The sequence below is a fragment of the Octopus bimaculoides genome, chromosome 2 (assembly GCF_046866305.1).
Source record: "Octopus bimaculoides isolate indiv1 chromosome 2, ASM4686630v1, whole genome shotgun sequence".
NCBI lineage: Eukaryota > Metazoa > Mollusca > Cephalopoda > Octopoda > Octopodidae > Octopus > Octopus bimaculoides.
In genome coordinates, this window is record NC_142929.1 from 97192736 (window position 1) to 97215737 (window position 23002).

Here is a 23002-nt window from a genome sequence, read left to right on the forward strand (position 1 = left end):
GTGCATATCTTTGAAGTAGAAAATAAAGTTTTCAATTCTATCTTCCCCAGGTTCTAAAGATATTTTGGCTCAGACAGAGAGAGAGAATAAAGCTGAATCTTCAAAAGAAAGTGAAACCTCAAAGAAACCTCTTGTTCTTACAACAAAAAGAGATGATGAATCTAATTCTTGGCTAAATCTGACTGGAGTAAATCAGTATTCCTATACCAGTGTTTCCTCTGGCTCCCTGAATCAGTTTGTCATGAGAGAAAGCTGCATCAATAATGACCAGCAAGCATTATTACATCAAGACCATTCTACAGATGTTAAATCTTGGAGCAATGCAGAAGACTTCTTCATTGAATCACAAATTGGGATTTCACTGAATAAGTTGGGAAACCACTCATTTAATGGCTGGTCTCATACTTTCCATTACACAAATGAAAATCCAAATGTGTACTATGAACAATCAAATATTTATCCTTCAGTATCAAATTTAATCAATCCAGTAATATTTAATTACGATGGTGAACCTAATAAATCTCTTTATCATTAATAACCTCTTTGAAATTTAAGATGTGCTAACATGTAGTCAGCTTTTTCTTGAAAATTTCTTCAATACTAGTTCTCAAAGAATAGTTGAATAAAGTCATAAAATGACTCAAGATTCTCAAATCTGCTATGAGCCTATACTCAACAATATCAGCAAATTTGTCTTTGCTACATGACTTCCATCAGTTGTTTAGCACTACATTTCAAAAACTTTTTGGAGTGAAATATATTTTTAGAAATTCAGAAGTTTTATCAACCTGTTAATTAATTTTCTTTACAAAGCCAAAAGTCCATAATTTTGAAATATTTAAGATTTTTTTTCTCTTAAGTATTCATATAAAACAAATGCATATATTATAAATCCATGTAATTTGCTCTGAAAGTTTTAAATGTCATAAACAATTTCCAATATTTTTATCCAATTTCCTGAAGGTCTTATTTGCTCAAATGGATGACTAGCTTTCTGCTTTTATCATTTACTTTTAGATAAATGTTAAGTAATGAGAAGCATTGTATATTTATTGTACAAAAAAAATTCTTCTCCCAGATTTGTTATTTGGAGGGTTTATATTTATATTTTTTCTTTGATAGATATATATTTATATATGCTTTTCTTTAAAGCTTTCATGTCATTTTTGTATATACAAATATAACTTTGTTATTGAAAACTAAAACTTAATTTTTACATTTGTATATTTTAAAGCTTATTTTCGTTTCAAAGGATACTCTTTACTATCCAAGATCAGCAAGTGTTTTCATTTGCTTTTTTTAATTTTTAACTTTTTGTTTTATATTTTATGTAACAGAAAGAAAAAAAAACTTATGTAAAGTTTGTAAATAGAAAACTTTGTAAAAATTGGACCTTTTTAGAATCCTCCTAACGTTTCAAATTTTCGAAATTTTGGATAAAAATCTACAAAAATTGAAGCATTGTAAAATTTGCAACTACGTCTCAGAATTATTTCAAACCTATCAAATGAATTTGCCAACTGAAATGTAACAATGGTTTGTCATTAGATTGAGAAGAGATATGTAAAGAGTTAAAATTGTTACTCGACATTCTTCTCACATTACATATTTTATCAAGTTTCTATCGAAAAATGTAAATTATTTTTAATACAAATAAAATTTTACAAAACATTCTAGGGTTTTGTGTGAGTTATAGTGAGTACCATGGAGATAAATCCACACCTAATTCCAGGATGATGGCTTACATTTTATATTGGTGATAGTTTTTACCCTGTAAACCTACATTGGTTAACACATCAGACTAGTTCATCGGTTCACAAATTTTATATGCAATTCGGGATCAATGGACAAGCACATTTTTTGTGTCTTTTTAAATTCACTTGTATTTTCAACTAATGTACTACTTAATGCTTCTGTGCATAGTTTAAATGGGAGCAGCTTTGGTAAATGATGGTTAGTTTTAATGATGGCTACAAAAACAATGGCATTTTACAGTATACTGAAAAGGCTGAACAATTCTTTGATCATTTTGCCAACTTAATCTAGTTCCAGGTAAGAACCACAAACTGTACATTGTAATATTTGATATCTTAGCATTATTAATCAAGTACACTAGCATCAACTATTAACACAAAAAAACCACTGGCTGTGATGTTGGCATAATCCTTATTTTTACTTGCTTTCAAACTTTTGAAACCAAATGTGGTTTTCAATTGCTACCTTTCAGATGTTCAGACACCATCTTGTTTATAGCCTATTCAGAAGGGAAAAGAAAACCCCATCTTCAATATATGACTGTTATTTATTGACAAGATACAAGACAAAACTGAATCTCAGCAAGATCTGAATTCTAATTCTGAGCCAAGAAATCCTGAAGAAATAACTACAAATTATTTTATCTTATTAAAATAATTCCACCAATTTATCTTGGCAGTCTATTAACTGTTTGGATAGAGCATTTCAGCATTCTTCCATTAAATTCATGTTCTTTGCATATCTCTTCAGATAAGGTTCTTCATTGAAATTTGTCTACCTGCTGCTAACAGCTCAACTTTCAAGTTGAGCCATTAACAGCAAGAAAGCCATCCAGCTTCCTGAATTTCATTTTGTCTTTTGCCTCATCTCTTTCACAAGTAGTTAGCTTTGTTGACTTTGATATAGAAAACTCATCTTGATAAATGTATCACCCTGGCATTGTTGGTGCAAAGACTGTAATGATTTCCGCAAAACTATCTTTACAAGTTACATTTTACATCCATGTCTTGCTTGCTTACCAAGGCAACATAGGTGCAAATCTTCTGGTGTTTTAAATTCAATTGGAAGATACTTTTGCACATCAAATAGACAGTTGCTCCCAAATTGCAGCAGTCTTTTAACCAGTTGCCAAATATTCTTTTCAGAATCTTCCTAATGGTACCCATCAACCAAGTTAACTTCTTTAACAGTATTTTTTTTTCACTAAGAGATGCTTCCATGTTCATCACCTGCTTTAAGTTCTTAATTTGACACTGCATGTGCTAAGCAAAACTCATCCTCCACCCCCCACCTCGTCATGGGTTTGTTTTCTTTTTTTTATGTGGTGACTAAGTGGCCACACAATCTATTTCAAAAATAGCTGAATCTTCCACATGCAACACTCCATAAAACAAATTAATGTATTCCTCAATAACCTTACAATGACAGGATAGCTATGGTTCGAATCCCATTGATCAAAGAGCTCTTCCATTATGATTGATTAACTTGTCCTTTGATCAGTTTATAACCCATAAGATGACCTGTCAAAAGAAAATTCCCTATTCATCACCCTTAAGTGGTGTGCTCGACGTTTAGCTCTTGTCATTGCTTCATTCTTCAATCTCTCTCGCTTCAGCTTTGTAAACATGGCTACATACTACTTTTGTCACTCATTTCCTGAACTGAAAACTCTGTCAGATTGCAGTATTTACTGAGTCTGTCGCATCCATGCCTACTGAAATTTGGAGTACTCATGTTAAGTTCTTGTTATTCCTTCAGTAAATTAACTTGTTACTTAATGCACACTCTGAAACAATGGAAGAGGAGAGGTGCTACACAGTCACTCAACCTGCTAAAAATAGCAGTAAAATCTGCAAATCACATTAATTTGTTAATTTACATACCTAGGTGAAAGTTTGGTCTTTGTAAGCAAAAGACAAAGATGGATATGTTTCAGTATGATAGACTGCATCAGCTAAGTATAGTTTGCTTGAGCCTGCCTCATCAGTTTACAAAAACCTTTACATACTTACAAATATTTTTGATAGTGACCAAAGATTGAAGGAAGGGAAATAACTAGAATGAACTAATGTCATAAATTTAGATAAATTGATTTAATGAATGCTGTTTTCAAAAATATTCTGAAGTGAAATCTACATGTCTGGACCAAATGAAATTTTTTTTAAATTGTCAAAAGTGGAGACAATTTCAAGGAATTTACATGCCAAGTCATCAAGTTCTTTGAAATTTCTGAAAGCTGAAAGAAAATTAACGGTATTCAATACATCATTCCTTGGTATAAACTGTTGTTCAAAACTATAAAACCAGAGCACTGTCTGGTTTTTTTTTTTCTGGTAAAATATCCTACCCAAATTCATGAAACTCACCTCTAGATAGGAAATGGAATAGAAGGCATTTCATTGTTCAAATTTAGTGAAATTCAAAAAAAAAGTCAAAAACTTCTTGTTCAAAACTAATGCCAGGTTGAATAATGAAGCAAAACAGGGAAATTATATATTTCATCATGCAATATATCAACAATAGTGTGTTTGACCATCACCTTTGTGGATTACTTCAAAAACATATAATTTCATACTCCTAATCAACTTCTGCAGCAGAGCAAGTGGAAGCTCTTCCCAGGCCTTCTTTATTGCCATTTTGCATTCATCAACAGGTGAATACTGCTCGCCTTCACCATACACAATGTTCATGAGATATCCCCAAGCATTCTCTATAGGATTAGAGTTGGGACTTCTTGCTGGCCATGGCATGACTTCAACCCTGATTGCCTAGGAAATCCAAAGTTGCCTTTGCTTTATGAATAGGAACGTTGTCTTGTTGAAACATGAAGCTCTTGCCACAAAGCCACCTTCATCAATGTGAGCCCCATGCAGCATTGAAACAGTCATACATAAGTGGCAACTTCCCATTGGCAGATATTGCTCCCCACATCATAATATCTCCTCCACTGTTCTGCCACTTGAAATAAGTATTTTGCATACATTTATCAGCCCAGTAATACTTATAACCATTGGGACCATCCAAATTCCATTTTCTCTCATCAGAGAACAGAACCCTGATCCATTCACCATCTGCTATGGAGCAAACTCCAGTCTAACAGGGTTGTGGGAAGAGGACAATAACAGACGTCCAAGCCGGTTTAAAATCACTCTTTTTACGGATGTTGAGGCTCCTGCTGATGCCTTGATCTTAAACAAAAGAGCAGCATGACTTCGTCACAGCCTGACAATGGTCCTTTCATCACTTACTAATGTAGCCTTTGGATGCCTACCAGCATGAATCCTGTAGTAGCTGTCAAGATCTTACAGAAAATTGTCCACTGATTTTCTGCTTTACTGAATCTTCTTGACAATCTTCTGTTTTCAGTGCAAGAATCTTCCTTTGCTCAATTTCAGAAAGCTTTGTAGCTTTAGGCACACTGAAAATGTAATTTGGATTACAGTGAATACAATTGAATCAAATATTTTCCAAAACAATCTGGAAAGAAATGAAAACGTATTAGCGGCTTTATAGTTTTGAAGTGTTGATATGGCAGGGAAAATTGAAAAATCAAGTGTTGTAATGTGATGATAAAGGTACAAAGTCTTTTTTACATTTCAAAGTATTCACGAAATGTCCATTTACAGTAGATTATGCCCCTTAGTCCACTTAAATACAGAGCTAAATTTCTAAATAACTTTAAAAAAGCATGTGGCTTTATAGTTTTGAACAGTAGTTTATTATCTAAAAATACAGGTATTTGGTAATGGTTAGTTTTGTATCCCTGATGTTATTAAAACAATTTAGAAACAGATTTTTAAGTTCTTCATTCTTTATTAACTAAAATAATGATAATCTTGATTTTCTTTTAGATGAAGTGAGTTTAAATTTTCTTCAAATTTTCCTCCTGTCAAATCCTAGATTAAAAGAGAATATAGCATTAGGAGAGGTTTTAAACTTCTGTTAACTGTGAGGAATTGGAAAGCTGTTTTAGATGTCTCAGATAATGCTAATAATATTACTGATGCAGATATGTAAATATCTCTGAATCATTTCAATTTTAGTACATGTACTTCCAAAGCAAGTACACGGACATGTAAATATCATTAGTATGGTTGTGTGGTTAAGAAGCTTACTTTCCCAGTCATGTGATTTCAGGCTCAATCCTACTGCATGGCATCTTAAATGTCTTTTGCCTGAGAACAGGTAATGTTATTGTATGCATATTAATCCAGTTTCCCAAGAATGTCGAACGTACTCCTTTAAGGCCTTAGCTTAGCTAATCCCATCAGCAGTGACTCTGACTTTATTGAATTTCATTTCTCTAAAGAATTTTCTAGTTATCATCACTAATCTAATCTACACACCTCTTCATACACACCAAGAATTTTTCTCGATGCAACAAATTTTTTAGCTTCAATCAATGATTTATTTCTAAATTCAATTTTTCTCTATTCCATCTAACATCTATAAACCCTGCTTACAGGAGTTTCTTTATAAAAACAGATGCAAAATTGGACAATTCCAAAGTCAAATGATCAATTAGACATGGTCTATGGCTTAACTGGCTTTGCCTGAAAGAGTAGGTATCTATAAAGTACTGAATTTATTGAAAACCTGTTCCACTTTGGCCTTTTCCCTCATTTTTTACTCCCCGTATGCCCCCTCACCTCCTAGCATTAAATTGCATCCCTAGGGTTCATATTTTTTCAAACTGCATGACAGCCTCACAAGTGCTGGTGGCATGAAAAATACACCCAGTACACATTGTAAAGTAGTTAAATGAGGGCATTCAGCCATGGAAATCATACTGGAGAATGAATCTTGTCAAACTGTCCAACCCAAGCCAACATAAACATTAAATGAAATTATGTTTCTCTAGTGCTGCTATTATTGTCACCTTAAGATAAGGTTCATTATTTTAGTTTACAGTTGAGTTATTAGTGTTATAACTTGTGAACAATCTTAGATAGCCTAAAGAGTTTATAATTTCTAAAATAATTTAATGGAATCTTTGAAAATTTATGGACTATTCACTTTCTTTAAACATCCATTCGTGCAAAAGAATAATTTTAATGTTCACTTCTCCATGCTTGCAAAGATTGAACAAAATTTATTGAGACAAATTTTCTTTGGTCAGATATCCTTCCTGTTGCTCAGCAAAGTAATATATTTCTAGGGCCTGATATATTTTCAAAGATTGAAAATTAATGACACCACTTGTATGATGATGGCACTCATTTGCAATTATCACATATATGACAGGCTTCTTTCAGTTTCCCTCTACCAAATTCATTTGCAAGGCTTTAGTTGACCCAAGGCTATGGTAAAAGATACTTGCCTGAAGTGCCACACAGTCAGACTGAACCTGAAACTACGCCATTGGGAAGCAAAGTTCCTAACCAATACATCCATACTCTTGTCTAGTTCTGTAAAATACTGCAACAATTTACATGTTTAAACCTTCAGTATATTTATTTTTTGTGCTATTTGAAGCAAATATTCTATAACAGCATGAAATATTGGCCAGACAAATATTTTTCTAAGTTATGTAGATCATAGAGAAAATGACAATGTAAACTTACCATCTTCATACAAATGACTATTGGGGGTTCTGCCTTGCTGAAATGACAAATTGGGACTCTCGGCTTTGGGCTTTCCTGGAGATAATCCAAAACAAAACAGACAGATTTTTAGAAACACATACATTCAATAAAATATTTCCACTTTTTTTTTACCTCCCCATTTCATTTCATGCCTAGCAGAAGGCCCAAGGCCGAGGTCTCTGAAGGATATTATAGTTAGTTACTACTAAATTTGATCTTTGAAGGGTTGTAAAACATCACTTGGAATTAAAAACTTGGGTTTTGCTGATGCCCAAAAAACTTACTTGGGATTCTTCATATATATAAACAGCTTTCTTTATTTTTTTGGCATCCACATCACAAAACATGGAAACCTGGAATAATATATGCACATATATCCACCATTGTTAAGTAAAACAAGACTGAAATTTCAAAAACTTTTTAAATTTCAAAATTTTAAAAATTAAGAACTTTGTAGCTGTAATATTCCCATTAAATTTTTTAAATTCATAATCAATGTAGCAATGATTTAAAGTGAAAGAACACTAGTTACATAATACAAGCATGTCTGTGTGGTTAAGAACTTCACTTTGCAACCAGGTGGTTTCAAGTTCCGTCCTACTATGTGGCACCTAAGGCAAGTGTCTTTTCCTACAGCCCCCAGGCCAACCACTGCTTTGTGAGTGAAATTGGTAGACAGAAATTGTTTGCAGGCCCATCAAGTGTATATGTGTATATATATATACATATGTCTGTGTGTGTGTGTGCGTGTATATATATATATATATATATATATATATATATAAATCGAAATCGCACTAAATTTGACAACTGGCACCCATGCCAATGTCGTCTCCTTCATTGGACACTAAACTCGGCTTGCGAAGACCTGTTGGGGCAAGCGAAAGCGAAATCGTGATGGCACCTGTGCCCAACATCACCTTCCTGGCACATGTAAAGACATTCGAGCGAGATCGTTGCCAGTGCTGCCGGACTGGCTCCTGTGCAGGTGGCATGTAAAATACACCATTTTGAGCATGGCCGTTGCCAGTACCGCATGACTGGCCTTCGTGCCGGTAGCACATAAAAGCACCCACTACACTCTCTGAGTGGTTGGCATTAGGAAGGGCATCCAGCTGTAGAAACTCTACCAAATCAGATTGGAGCCTGGTGTAGCCATCTGGTTCACCAGTCCTCAGTCAAATCGTCCAACCCATGCTAGCATGGAAAGTGGACGTTAAACAATGATGATGATGATAACTTAGTGATTTGGCATAAGAGACCAACAGATTTAAAATATAAGTACTAGAATCGACTTCTTTGTATGAAACCCATCAAGGCAGTGCCCCAGCATGGCCACATTCAAATGACCGAAATAAAAGGTAAAAAGGTATGTAATATATCTACATGTTTGCAATGTTCACATAAGAGAGTATGATAGTTATAGTCAGTCTCTAAGGAAGACAATCCTTTCAAGCAAGTATTTCTATGTTAACAGTTAATTTGAATTATGATAGGTTTATAGGTAAAAGATGTTTAATGAGGGAATTCCAAATGAATACAATTCCGATGAAGAGGAATTGAGCAAAGTGCTTCATATTAAGCCTGGTGCAAGAATAAGAGAAACAGTAAAGATAAATGGAATGGATTGGTTTAAGTACAAAACAAAGTTAACACATTTGGAAAAGTAAAGTCTATAGTGTTGTTGTTGTTGGCACTCCGTTGCTTACGATGTCGAGGGTTCCAGTTGATCCGATCAACGGAACAGCCTGCTCGTGAAATTAGCGTGCAAGTGGCTGAATACTCCACAGACACGTGTACCCTTAACATAGTTCTCGGGGATATTCAGCGTGACACAGTGTGACAAGGCTGACCCTTTGAATTACAGGCACAACAGAAACAGGAAATAAGAGTGAGAGAAAGTTGTGGTGAAAGAGTACAGCAGGGTTTGCCACCATCCCCTGCCGGAGCCTCGTGGAGCTTTTAGGTGTTTTCGCTCAATAAACACTCACAACGCCCGGTCTGGGAATCAAAACCGCGATCCTATGACCGCGAGTCCGCTGCCCTAACCACTGGGCCATTGCGCCTCCACCAAAGTCTATAGTAAGTAGTAGAAAAGCAGAAGAAATAGACAAAGAATACAACTCATTGAAGAAAGAGGGAGAAGTATTTATAATGTTGTAGCTATTGATTGGCTTTGATTGAGCAGGCTTATTAAAGCATTCCAGTCATGACAAAACTGATATCTTTAGGGACATGATGGGTCTACATTATCAAATATGTCTATTATTTAAGACAGCAAAAGGTTTGACTACTATTTCTAGCAGTTCATGTGACCATTTAGAGACTTCCTTATTGACTTGTAATTATTAAGCTTTCTTTGAATGTGATCAAGGATGTGTACTGCAGGTGTTACATCTCAAGAAGAGAAACATTGAAAATTTAGAAATTTCATAGAATAAAAAAAAATTAATTACCTTTTTTCTATTGTCCGGTTTCAAAGAACGATAAAATTTGCGTCCCTGTTTGCCAGCATTCCAAATGGTAAAATGTGATAGATGGTTGAGAATGTCTCTCTCAAATCGTTGAAGTCGAATATTCCAAATTGTTTCCCTGTTGAAATAAAAATAGTTCTTGAAAATTTAAATGATTGATGAAATTTGGTGGGGAAGAACTACTAATGTCGCTACAGTTAGGGAGCTCTTATTTTGCCCCAGCTCAGCTCTGATCAAGGAGATCTATAATCAAAGGAGATCTAGTTGTAATCTAACAACTGCATCTTTCTATTAAAGCATAGTATTTCTAAGACTACACCCTCCAGTATGATCTCTCTTTTTTAAAAACACTAGAGTATGATTTGATGTAGATAAAACTGCTTTTTCTAACAGATTGAGCAATTACATACAGCCTTGTAGCTGGTTGATCTGTCAAATCCCCTATATGAATATCCATATCACCTTTGGAATAGGGACCATGTTTTAAATCCTAAATCTTAGAGCTAATAAAAGATATAGTAAAGACAAGGAAACATCTAGATTAAATGTGATCAAAAAGGAGAATAGTAGGGAGAGCAGCACTTTTTGGATTGCAGTCTCTTGTATTACACTTCTCAGTCACATTGCCTTGAGCAAACATACATGTCTTAAGATAGTATTCTTTACACTTGCTTTGTACCCCTCTCATGCTTGTTACACTTTCAGGGGTGATTGGTGAGGGAGTAGAGATAATAGAGTGGTTGACAGGTCCTTTTAATCCAGTCTTGACAACTTTGATGTTATTGTCATAATATGCACCCTGTACACGCTGTAAAAGGGTTAGCAAACAAGTGAAAAAAATATAGGATTGAAAGTACCTTTTAATTAACTTCTCTTGTGCCAGTGCCTTATTAAAAGTCATCCAGTACACTCTGTAAAGTGGTTGGCTATAGGAAGGGCATCCAACCATACTCCAAAACCTTAGTTTTGGAGTATGGCTCCATAGTTTATAAGTGAAAAAAAAATGAGATTTTGAGGTGCCAAATCTAAAAAATGAATGGAACCCTTATAAAAATTTATTTTCTCACCTTCCAATAGCATTTTTGCCATTTCATTTTGTTAAATAAAGTACTAAATTCATTTTTAGTAAGTTTCATTTTATCCTACCACATGTGGATTTTCCTAGAAATTATGCTATACTTAATTATTAAATTGTGACAAAACCTTACGTAAGGGAAAAGAGCTTTCTTGGACATTTTGAATTTGCATTACAGAAATATATAAAGTAACATACAGTTATGAAAACAAATTTCAAAAAGTTCTATCTCACAGACTTGTGTAATAGTAATTTGGAAATATGAGAACTATGCAAATCTGAAATTAGAATTAGTAAAAAATTCAGTGAAGAATTAAGTATGCAGATAGATGTATATCAGATTTTAGTCATCAGTCACCTTCATTTTATTATAGTTCTTAATACTATAACAAGAGTATGCCCATGGGAATTCCCATATACTGACAAACTAGTTCTCAGAGCTGAATCAGTCAGAAGCAGGGCCTAGAACTGAGAAGCATAAATGTTAACCTTAGGGTTTAGTTAGCAAGTAAGAATACAGAACTCTTCTGGCATCTAGGAAGTGGCTATGTTCAATATGCAGAAAAGGGATAGGAATTCTATACTAATAAACTGTAAGTGCACTAAAAGTGCAGTAGGATCTCAGGGAAGTAAACTGGGAAATAACAGACACACAGGAATAGTCAGTAATAAAAGCTCCTATGAAATGCAATTCTGCCAATTCTGCCAATTCTGCTAAAATTGACAGTTTCTGTTACCAAGGTGACCTAATCAGCAGTGGAAACAGAAAGCATAGTAGTAAAAGCATGAATGGAGCAGTTGAAGTCAAGGGTACTATTAACTACTGGTAACAAAGGAGATAGCAAGTGACAGTAACAAGTGGTGAGAAGCTGTACTATGACACACACCTGTATAACTCATGTCATCAACAGAAAACAGATGTGAAATGATGATGACAATTATGGAACTCTCCAGCAGATTAATGCAAAACAGATATGCTAGCATCCATTAACATTCCATTCTAAGGCTTCAGTAATAAAATATAACCCGAATTAAAGCTTTTCAAACAAGGTCATGTTTATTTTTCTTTATTTTTTTTTGTTTTATTTAGATATTTTGTGTTAGTCTTTTTTTTTTTTCCATCAGGGAAAAATGTAAATCTCTGTTCATTCTCTCTTTCTTTTTTATATTTTTTTATCTAGTATCTCCCTTCAACCACTTTTTTTTTTTGATACAGCACATCTAGTATCTCTCTTTCTCTCAAACTCTTTTTTGCACCTCCTACTATAGAACTGTCAGGTCTTTTTCCCTTTCTGTTTGGTACTTATTCTCTCTCCTCTCTCTAATTCTTTTGCTACCCCTCTTTCTTTCAAGTTTTCTCTAGCTCTCTCTCTCCATCTCATCATCTTCAGTCCCTAACACATCTTTGGCCCCTGCATGTTGTTTCTTCCTTTATTTTTCCCTACATAACCCTAACTATTACTCTTCTGTTCTTTCCCTCTCTGTCTCCTTAGTACCTTTCTCTCTCTCTCTCTCCCTACTCATACAAAGTAAAAGCATTATGTTATATGTGATGGTTTGCTGAATTACTATTCTGATCTTGATTCCTCCCACACACAAAGTTACATACAATAGACCAAAACCCTTATCAAGAATAAAGTTAACCCTCAACCAATTTAACACTACAGAATGTAAAAGACCACCACCTTACATTTCCCCCGACTAACATTTATCTTTTCTGTATTCCTTTCAGATTTATACCTATCTCTCTCTCTCTATCGCTCTGTCTTAGATTCCTTTGATATTGCTGCACCTCTTATGTGTCCATAGTTTACTCTGGGTACATCTTATAAAGTTTCTACCTACACCTTTTCTACAGATTGAGCAGGGCCATCTACCTGAAGGGGTTTGTGGTTTGTCTACCTTTCTACTTATTAGGACTTTGGTTTTAGCTAGGTTGACTCTAAGGCCCTTCGATTCTAATCCTTGCTTCCACACCTGAAACTTCTCTAGTTCTGATAGTGACTCAGCAATTAGAGCAAAGTCATCAGCATAGAAGAGCTCCCAGGGGCAGCCTGTCTTGAATTCCTGCGTTATTGACTGAATTCCTGATATATACATATATATATCTTTTATTTGTTTCAGTCATTGGGCTACAGCCATACTGGGGCACCACCTTGAAGGGTTTAATTGAACAAACTGGCCTCAGTACTTTTTCAAAATGTCTGGTACTTATTCTATTGCTCTCTTCTGCTGGACCACTAGGTTACAGTGATGTAAACAAGCCAACACCAGTTGTCAAGCAGTGATGGGCAACAAACACAAGCACAAAGACATATATATATATATTTCACTGAGGCCATTGTGGTACTAATAACCGTGTGTTAGAATTCAATATATATGTAAGCTTCAGAACAAAACATCAGTTGAATACAGAGAGGTAATATGAAATTAAGATGATAAAGGAATAAATAATTACCTTATGAACCTCATTAGCTTGCAGCTGTTTCTGCTATAAGATGCAATAGACTCATAGTTGAGTGACTGAATATCACCTTATAGCTTCATCAGAGCTTCAAACATGATGATGCAGTTATATGGTAATATTTAGATACTCAAAAATAAGTCCATTGTATCTTATACCAGTAGTCATAAGCTAATGAAGTTCATAAGATAATTATTTATTCCTTTGACATTTCAGTTTCTTATATATATATAAAACAAATTAAATGATGATAATTTACATTTGATAGCTGTACCAGCATTATGCACATCTACATATTCATGAAAGCCACCAGCTCTTAGATAGTATGGAACTTTATGACATTGGTTATTCAGTAACGAATATTCTAACATCATCTAATGAGATTTACTCATCCTGTTTAAAGCTCAAACAAGGAGTATTATGCTTTGTTTACAAATTAACTTTATATAGAGAGAAAGAGCTCTGAACAAAAAGCTCTAAATACAAGTTCTCAACATTAACTTTTTTGAGGATTTTTGTAGACTCTTGTATCTGAATACATTTCTTGATGTATTTTGTAAAAGATCTAAAAGAAAAGAAAAAAAATAAACATACATTCTCAGACTACATTTCTTTTCCCTATAGATAAAACTTCTCATTCTACAAAATCTTTACCAAAATTAAACTTCTTTTCTCCAATCTGTCTCTACCTTCCTCTCTCTTTGTGTGTGTGTGCGTGCGTGTGCACGCGCGTACAGGGTGCGAGATAACTTGTCACCATTTTATATTGTTAATTTCACACATGCACATTGTCTGTTTTTGATTTTGTCAACTATACAGTATAGTAGGGTCAGTTGAGCACTGTCTGTGAGAAAAACAGCATCATGACACAATTCACTCTGCTAGAAATTTGAAAACAAGCTGTACCACTTGGCATTCACACCGGAAGCTCCAATATGAACATTTCAGAGTGTTTGAGTGTCAATTTGAAGACAGTGCAATCTGAGGACATGAACCAAGAGTGATAAAAATGAAACATCCAGTCAACATCATGATGTTTAGGGTGATCACTAGTGATGGTGACATTATGCCTCCATTCATCTTCCCACACAGCCTCAGACTCAACACAGAAGCCTACATCAAGTGCCTGGGGGAGGTAGTGCTACCCCGGGTCAAGAGATGTCAGTGCTATTTTCATTTGTGCGTACTTTAGACAACAGTTTATTCACCGCACCCTGTACAGGTGTGTGCGTGCGTAGATATATATATATATATATATATATATATATATATATATATATACATATATAAAGCAGGCATACATGAAGTACAATCATTGCTAGAAATAGCAGCCGGTAAGTTTATGGCTGCTATTTCTAGCAAAGATCATACTTCGTGTACACCTGCTTTATATATTCATAATTCTACCAATATGGTGCTTTATTCTTGCTGGATATTAATATTACTCTTTTACTTGTTTCAGTCATTTGACTGTGGCCATGCTGGAGCACCGCCTTTAGTCGAGCAATCGACCCCAGGACTTATTCTTTGGATGCCTAGTACTCATTCTATCAGTCTCTTTAGCCAAACCGCTAAGTTACGGGGACGTAAACACACCAGCATCGGTTGTCAAGCGAAGTTGGGGGGACAAACATATACACACACATACATATATATATATATATACATATATACGACGGGCTTCTTTCAGTTTCCGTCTACCAAATCCACTCACAAGGCTTTGGTCAGCCCGAGGCTATAGTAGAAGACACTTGCCCAAGATGCCACGCAGTGGGAATTTTAATAATATTTATATTTTCATGCATATTTTTTTCACTGATCTTGGTTCTGATTATGACTGAGTAAACAGGCAGAGATGTAGTGGGTATTTTAAAATTTAGCTGTTCATGAAAGATTCAACTGATGGATAACCAATCAGATTTCCACTCACACACGTGATCTGAAGAGTTTGAAACTGCAGTATTGAGTTATTCTTTATTCCTCTAATAGTCTCCGTAGAGGTAAGACAGAATTTTCCTATATTCACCGCCTGCACACATCTCTGCCTGTAAATATTCAGTGAAGCTCTACATAGCACCATAAACTTACAGGCTGCTATTTCTAGCAACGATCGTACTTCGTGCACACCTACTATATATATTTATAATTTTACCTATATGATGCTTTATTCTTGCTGGATATTAATATCATTAATATTATTTTTATAATATTTATATTTTTATGTATGTGTGTGTGTGTGTCCAATTCATTCCCTCTACCGCACTAAGGTTTTCATACAATCTCTCTATTGTGATATATTTATTAATTACTTTTTTGATTTCCAGGGAACAAGCTGTTAAATAATAGCTAAGTGAAAAACGTTCTTATTTTTTATTTCCTTCACTTTTGGCAATTATTTTTAGTTAGCTCTTCACAGAACCCAATATAAATGTCTTTTTTTTTTGTTCCCAAATCATGTTTCTTTGCCTCTGGATAAGATTTCTAGCTCATTCAACAATAAAATGTTTGTCTCAGATAGTTTTCTTCATTCTAGCTCTATCACATGTGTTCTCCTTTCTTCTCGTTATCTCTATCTTTTTCCCTCTCCCAGTCACTCTCTCTCTCTCTCTCTCTCTCTCTCTCTCTCTCTCTCTCTCTCTCTTCTCTCTCTCGGTGTTTCTCATCTGCTCTCACATCCACTAACTTTGCCATTCACTTTTTTGGCTTCAAGGGAATGACATGCTGTTTAATAATAGTTAAGTGAAAACATTCCAATTTTCTATTTCCTTCGCCATGAGCAATTACTACAATTAATCAATTAACTCTTAAGAATTGTCATCTTGACTTTAGTTTGCTCTTCAGAGCACAAATACAAATGTCCTTGTTCCCACCACTACAACTGCCTGTCCAACTCCCACTCCCACATTCTGTAAAGTCTACCATGGTGCATTCTCTTGGTAACTAGCAGTATGGAGTCAATCTTGTTCTAAGAGTGCAAACACAGGCTCCTCACCCAACATTTACATACAATCATGGAGGGATGTGATTTAGTGGTTGTAAGATTGTAAGATTGCGGTTTCAATTCTTGGACCACAAACCTTTATTTCATGTTGTACAGTCCATTCAGCAAGCAAAAAATAGTGATCTTGTAATGGACTGATATCCCATTATTAACATGAACTTTTGGATTGTGTGTATATACGTGTGTGTATATGCGTGTGTGTATGTGTGTGTGTATGTGTGTGTGTGTGTGTATGTCCTTGTCTTGAGATCATTTGTATTGGGGCTGAATGTGAGATCATGTGGCTACAAAGCAAACTTTTCAACCACACAGCCATATCTGTACCCATAGCCATTCCTCCCACTCTCTCTTTCTCTTTGTTTTTGAAAAGCTGAAATAGTAAAAAAAATGCTTAACACAACACACAAATTTCTTTCCATAGGTTTGTATCATTCTGGTTTTTTAAGTTTTTTCCTTATATAATTAATAATTTTTTATTTAAGAAGATCTTCCTTCAAAAACTGTAACTATCAAAAATGTTTTCTAAAAATTTGTGTGTGTGTGTATATCTCATCATCATTGTTTAATGTCTTCTTTCCATGCTGGCATGGGTTGGATGGTTTGGCAGGAGCCTGCGCCATGCTTCTGTGTCTGTTTTGGCATGGTTTTTACGGCTGGATGCCCTTCCTAACACCAACCACCCAGCAGAGTGGACTGAGTGCTTTTTACTTGGCACAAGCACAGGTGAGGTCAGTTTGGCATGGTTTTTACAGCTGGATGCCCTTTCAAATGCCAACCACTTTACAGTGTGGACTGGGTGCTTTTTAAGTGACACCAGCACTGGCAGGGTCACCAAGTAACCTGAGAGAGGAGGGGCATTGGAGGAGGGGATCTTGTGTCAGATGATGAAAAGTTATAGTGAGACAGAGGGACAGAAACATGAGACTTGCTGTAGGGGAGGTACATGGTTACCTGGCCAGAGACAGACAGACAGACAGATATAAAACAAGTAGTTGTGTTATGCAGATACAGTCATTGCCATACATACACAACAAATTCTCAAATAAACCACAACAGATGCAGCACAAAGCAATGCACTTACTCAGAAATTGAGAACGTTGTACAGCTGGAATGATATCTATACATTAGTAAATCACTATTTACTCTTATTACTCTGCCCTTTAAGTCCAGATGTTTATAGAAAAATATCAGGTCCTCAGGTGTTCCCTAAAAATGAGAAAATAACAAACACAAATAGGTAAATGTTACAATAAAAACATTATAGCTGAAATAATCTTTTTTGTTTCCTCTATGTATTGAATCAATGAAGAAGCTTCTATACGGTTGTGTGAACAGTCAGAAATATTAGCAAAGCTTTTTCTCAAATCACATACTAGAGTAAAAGAGTAAAGGGTAAAGACTCCCTCCAATCATGATTGACCACTGCACCTAGAAAGTTCCCCTCCAAGGCACTCTCTAGGCAAGTGTCTTTATGGAAGACCAGCAGTCGCCCATGCATACCAGCCTCCCCTCTCCATGCCACTGATGTTATCCAAGGGAAAGGCAAAAGTTTATACAGCTTGATACCAGTGATGTCGCAACTCACTTCTGGAGCTGAGTGAACTGGAGCAATGTAAAATAAAGTGTCTTGCTCAAGAACACAACACATACAGCCCAGTCCAGGAATTGAACTCACTACCTCACGATTGTGGGCCCAACACTCTAACCACTGAGCCATGCACTTTCAAAATCACATTTCAAAAAGAAATACACATTACATAATGTAGTCCAAGATATAAATCAGTAAAAGATAATCACTGATGGGAATCTTTTGATCACAGATCTGCTCGATCAACATTGTACATGGTATTAATATCAAAAACAACTGTTTTGCATCAATTCCTTCATTTTCAGCCATCTCCAGTAGCCTATTCCTAGTCATGTACATAATTCAAGGCTGAATATGAATTCAGAACTCAAATTTCTAACATAAGTTTTCAGTCATTCCAAGCCACGCAGCTAGCACAATCTTGATGGTATAGTAATTAAGAGCTACAGGTCTTGATACATTTGCTGTGTTAATGGTGGTCCGCACTGTGTGACTGGCCCTCGTGCCGGTGGCACATAAAAGCACACACTACACTCTCGGAGTGGTTGGTGTTAGGAAGGGCATCCAGCTGTAGAAACTCTGCCAGATCAGATTGGAGCCTGGTGCAGCCTTCTGGTTCACCAGTCCTGAATCAAATCGTCCAACCCATGCTAGCATGGAAAGCAGACGTTAAACGATGATGATGATGATGATGACTGAGCCTGAGTAACATCCCACAATTAGCTTCAGAGTAATATGCATGCAGCATTTACGCATATCATGGTATGAGGACTCTATTATCGCTCTACATGTAGCTTTCTAAAGTTGTTGTATCATAACTTGAGTCAACACATTGCACAAGAGCACAATCACGACCAACAATGTTAACACCACATCATCACCAGAAGTGGTATGCACTAAAGGCTGATCATGAATCCCTATGATGGAGTTCCCTAATGACCAATGGTGACAGCACAGATTAGCAAAAATAAGGACAAGTAGTACAGAAGGAACAGTTATTTAAGCAATTATATTTAAATAGCCAGTTTAGAGAAATCCATATTACCAGTATGTAATTAACTTCTTTGTACACTTCTTTTATGTTTTTTTTTTTACTTTAAATTTCTATGCCTTTTCAGGCACATGCATTTGCTTGTCTGACTTCTTGTTTAATTTGTTTGTTTGTCTCTTGTTTGCCTCATAATTTTACTCTTGTTATAGTCTGTATTTCCCTATCTATACCTTTACACTATACAGAATAAATCACCACTACTTCATGGAGTGATCATGACCACCAGTATTTCGTCTGCTTTTTTCTTAAATCTTCTGGTTTTTATCATACTACATTACACTGCATTGAAGCTTATCTCACTTCTCAAAGAATATCCCACTCCCTCTGGAAAGAACATTAATTTACTAGATTTTCTCATTGTATGACTTGAACCAGCACTTCAAGACAATGAAACACATCAGTTATAGGGAGCCTTTCACACTAACCTCAGTGAGCGATGTCTCTTTACAATATTCATCTATAGCTAAATGGACTGAGCAATTCAGATTCAAATATCTTACCAGAAACACAAAGCAACACGGGTAACAGAATAAGAAACATTGACCATTTGATAGTTAGGTTAAAAACCTATCCACCCATCAGTCAACCATCTTTTCTACAGTCATGCAAAAATAGTTGAAGAAAGAAAGAAAGAATAATCCTTACTTGACCATCTTCTGAAAAGCCACCGACTTTGTCAAATAATTCTCGAGAGCAAAACCAAGTTGGCATGGCAATTGTGGGACCATGGGAAGTAAAAATCTATAAACATTATAAGCTTAATGACAGAAAGATGCTATATACACATAACATAATAATAATTTCTTAATGGAGCAAGTATCTTTCTATATACAAGGTTAGGTAAGTGGAAAGTCGTAGAGTTTATACCTTTCCCAAAAATATTTACTCAGTGAAGGCATTTACCATAAACAAATAAAAATTAGCATGAACTCAGCAACTGGTTAACCACAAATAAGGTAACAGATTCTTTTCTTAAGCTCTTATGGTTTTGTTTGTTATTTCAGCAGAAACAGGAAACTCGTAAAGAATACAATAGTTTTGATTTTATCAAAATATGGTACAGGGGATTTCTTTTTGACCAAATATGAAAACCCCATGTTTTCGAGGAAGCATCAATGGAAAGTGTAACGTTCATGCTTTTCTCAAAGGAGTGTAAGGGAAGTGATATGGTTTCATCAGAGGACTAAAACCAGTTTACTATCTTGGCTCCCCAGGAGTTTACTTCTTGTTCAAAGGTGCTGGCTCTGGTATTGATTATAGTGATTGGTAAGGAAAAAAGTACTAGGTTTTCAGAGTAAATATTTTTCCCACTTATTTTTTTCGTTTGTTTGAATTAAGTGGTAAAACAAAAAACAAACAAAAGCAATTATTTTTTTCATCTTGCTAAACAAAGGGCAGATTGAAAAGTATGACTTTTATTAAGTTACAAAGTAATACCAGTGGTTAAATTTGAACTCAAATGAAGGCACGTAGTTGGCATTGATGTATTGTGGAATCATAGAGAGTATTTAACAAGTTAACATATATGTACTTCTGATTAGAAGGAATTAATCATCTGATGAACAGTTACCACATGAGAAGCAGATAAATACATTATAATCCTTCACCTGGGTTTGAAGTTGTTCCTCATTTAATGTGTTTGCCCACAATGTAAAACGTTTCATTGAATCTGATGGTTCTCGGTGGAAACGGCTTCCAATAAGCTAGAGGGTAAGAAAAATTATAAGGCATAAATAATGATAAAATATCAAGCAAAACTGGTTTTTTGACATAATGGCACAAACTGAGAAGTAGGTCCTTACAGATTTTGGTTTGAAGTCCTCTAAGTTGCAGCTTTACTCTTTCAGAGAAAATACTCTTTTACTCTTTTACTTGTTTCAGTCTTTTGACTGTGGCCATGCTGGAGCACCGCCTTTAGTCGAGCAAATCGACCCCAGGACTTATTCTTTGTAAGCCTAGTACTTATTCTATCGGTCTATTTTGTCAAACTGCTAAGTTACGGGGACGTAAACACACCAGCATCGGTTGTCAAGCGATGTTGGGGGGACAAACACAAACACACATATATATATACATATATACGACAGGCTTCTTTCAGTTTCCGTCTACCAAATCCACTCCCAAGGCTTTGATCAGCCCGAGGCTATAGCAGAAGACACTTGCCCAAGATGCCACGTAGTGGGACTGAACCCGGAACCATGTGGTTGGTAAGCAAGCTACTTACCACACAGCCACTCCTACGCCTATACTGTTGATATTCTAATGGTTAAATAGCCCAGATCAGCTTCAATTGAAGAGATTTAAGATAGTGTTTTTTGGTCATTGCCAACTCATTTTCCTTTTTAAATTTAATTCAAGTTTTTACTAAAATTTTAGACTTAAATATATACTTTTCATTTTAAAATCTGTTGTTGTTAAATTCTGAGTCAAATCTGATTAAACAGAACTGTACAATTCACCAGCTTTTCCCTGCTACTATTTTTATCCTTCTTATTACCTAAAACCATTTCATTTGTTAGCCATCCTTCATTCTTAATACTGTCCCTTCCTCATCATTCCCTATCTTCTGAACCCCCCCTTTTTCTGCACTGCCAGTCATTTCCTATTCTCTCCCCAGCCACCCCCAACTTATATACCACATTGGTCAACCACCCTCCCACCCCTTATCCACCCCTCAACCCTACCCAATTTCTACCACTGTCTCCAACCTACTCTCCCTGACCTTCGCTACTTACCATCCCTTAACACCTGTTTTTTTTTATTATATTCACACCCTAATCCATTTCCTCACTTGTCCATACTCTTGCAACCTCTATGCACATCCACTTCCTGTCCCCACTCAAGAATCCACCCTGACATCTCATCACCACTATTTTATCTCTTTCCAATTCCATGGTCACTCCCATCATCTCTTTTATAATGTTATTAGCCATATAGCTCTTCAAAAGCAAGAAACCTCTTCTGCTCTAGCCCCTTCTCTCATACTTTAACCTTTCATCTCCTACTATAATGCCATCTCCCTCTCTACGGTAGCCCCATTGAGTTGAAGGGAATCTTGATTTGTTTTACAAGCTTCATGACAACCTCACTAGGGCTGGTATCACAAATAAAGCACCCCCACCCCCGTACACTCTGTAAAGTGGTTGGCATTAGGAAGTACATCCAGCTGCAGAAACCATATCAAAGCAGAAATTGGAACACAATGCAGTTTTTGGACAGTTTGGCATGTCAAACTGTTCTATTCATGCTAGCATAGAATAGAGACATTAAATGATGATGATGATACTGATGATGATGATACTGATGATGATGATACTGATGATGACGATGACAACGATAATGATTATGATGATGATTGTGATGATGATAAGTGTCATAGAAATGTGTTTTTCAGAGGGGATGAAAAAGTATAGTTTAACTGAGTGAAAGACTTCTACATACACACTCTGGATGTTCAAAGGCAGCATTGTATTGAATTTGTACTCGTTCTACATTCATGACATCATCCTGAAACAGCATATCATTATTATTAATTCATTACTGAAATCTAGAATGAAATGAAAGAATTATCATTTTCAAGAAAAAGATATAGATCTTTTTTTTTCCTTTTTTTTTTTGTGTAATGGAATAAAAACTATTTTTCATCTGAAGCAACATGGAAAGTATGAATAACAAAATACATTTAAAAAAAAATTTTTTAATATGAAAAAGAATGTGAAACAGAAATAAAATAGTAAAAACAAAAGAATATTGATAATGTAGAATAAAAGAGTTAAAGACTATCACATACAATAGAATAACATGAAACAAAAAGATAACAATGAGATTGAAAAAAGAACATTGCACAAAATAATATGTGAAATGAAAACAGAATAAAAGAATACTACACAAACTAGAAAATAAAATACAAATTGAACATTATGGAATGAAAGAATGTTTATTATTAGAAATAAAAGAATGCAGAATGCAACAAAATAATCTTATCAGAGATAAAAACAAGGCATAATGG

General features: G+C 35.3%; 2 protein-coding genes across 12 annotated transcripts in view; one reads left to right on the forward strand and one right to left on the reverse strand.

Moving 5' to 3' along the window:
- The window catches only part of LOC106873218 (meiosis regulator and mRNA stability factor 1), a 59560-nt gene extending 57889 nt beyond the window's left edge, over positions 1-1671 (forward strand). For all 5 annotated transcript variants that reach the window (XM_052978480.2, XM_052978478.2, XM_052978479.2 and 2 more), the window contains one exon: positions 51-1671. In XM_052978480.2, the coding sequence (XP_052834440.2) occupies positions 51-535 (485 nt within the window). In that variant the 3' untranslated portion in view covers positions 536-1671. The remainder of the gene's footprint in view (positions 1-50) is intronic.
- A 2150-nt stretch (positions 1672-3821) lies between these two features.
- Positions 3822-23002, reverse strand: part of LOC106873215 (queuosine-tRNA galactosyltransferase) — a 38664-nt gene continuing 19483 nt past the window's right edge. For 2 of the 7 annotated variants that reach the window (XM_089347226.1, XM_014920461.3), the window contains exons 5-12: positions 22435-22500; positions 20601-20696; positions 19639-19734; positions 17436-17560; positions 9797-9932; positions 7625-7693; positions 7320-7394; positions 5549-7173 (exon numbers count right to left, since the gene is read on the reverse strand). In XM_089347226.1, coding sequence (XP_089203352.1) covers positions 7027-7173; positions 7320-7394; positions 7625-7693; positions 9797-9932; positions 17436-17560; positions 19639-19734; positions 20601-20696; positions 22435-22500 — 810 coding nt within the window. In that variant the 3' untranslated portion in view covers positions 5549-7026. Of the gene's footprint in view, positions 5174-5450; positions 7174-7319; positions 7395-7624; positions 7694-9796; positions 9933-17435; positions 17561-19638; positions 19735-20600; positions 20697-22434; positions 22501-23002 lie in introns of those variants that run through there. The other 5 variants (XM_014920465.3, XM_014920462.3, XM_052978482.2 and 2 more) reach the window with 5 other exon arrangements.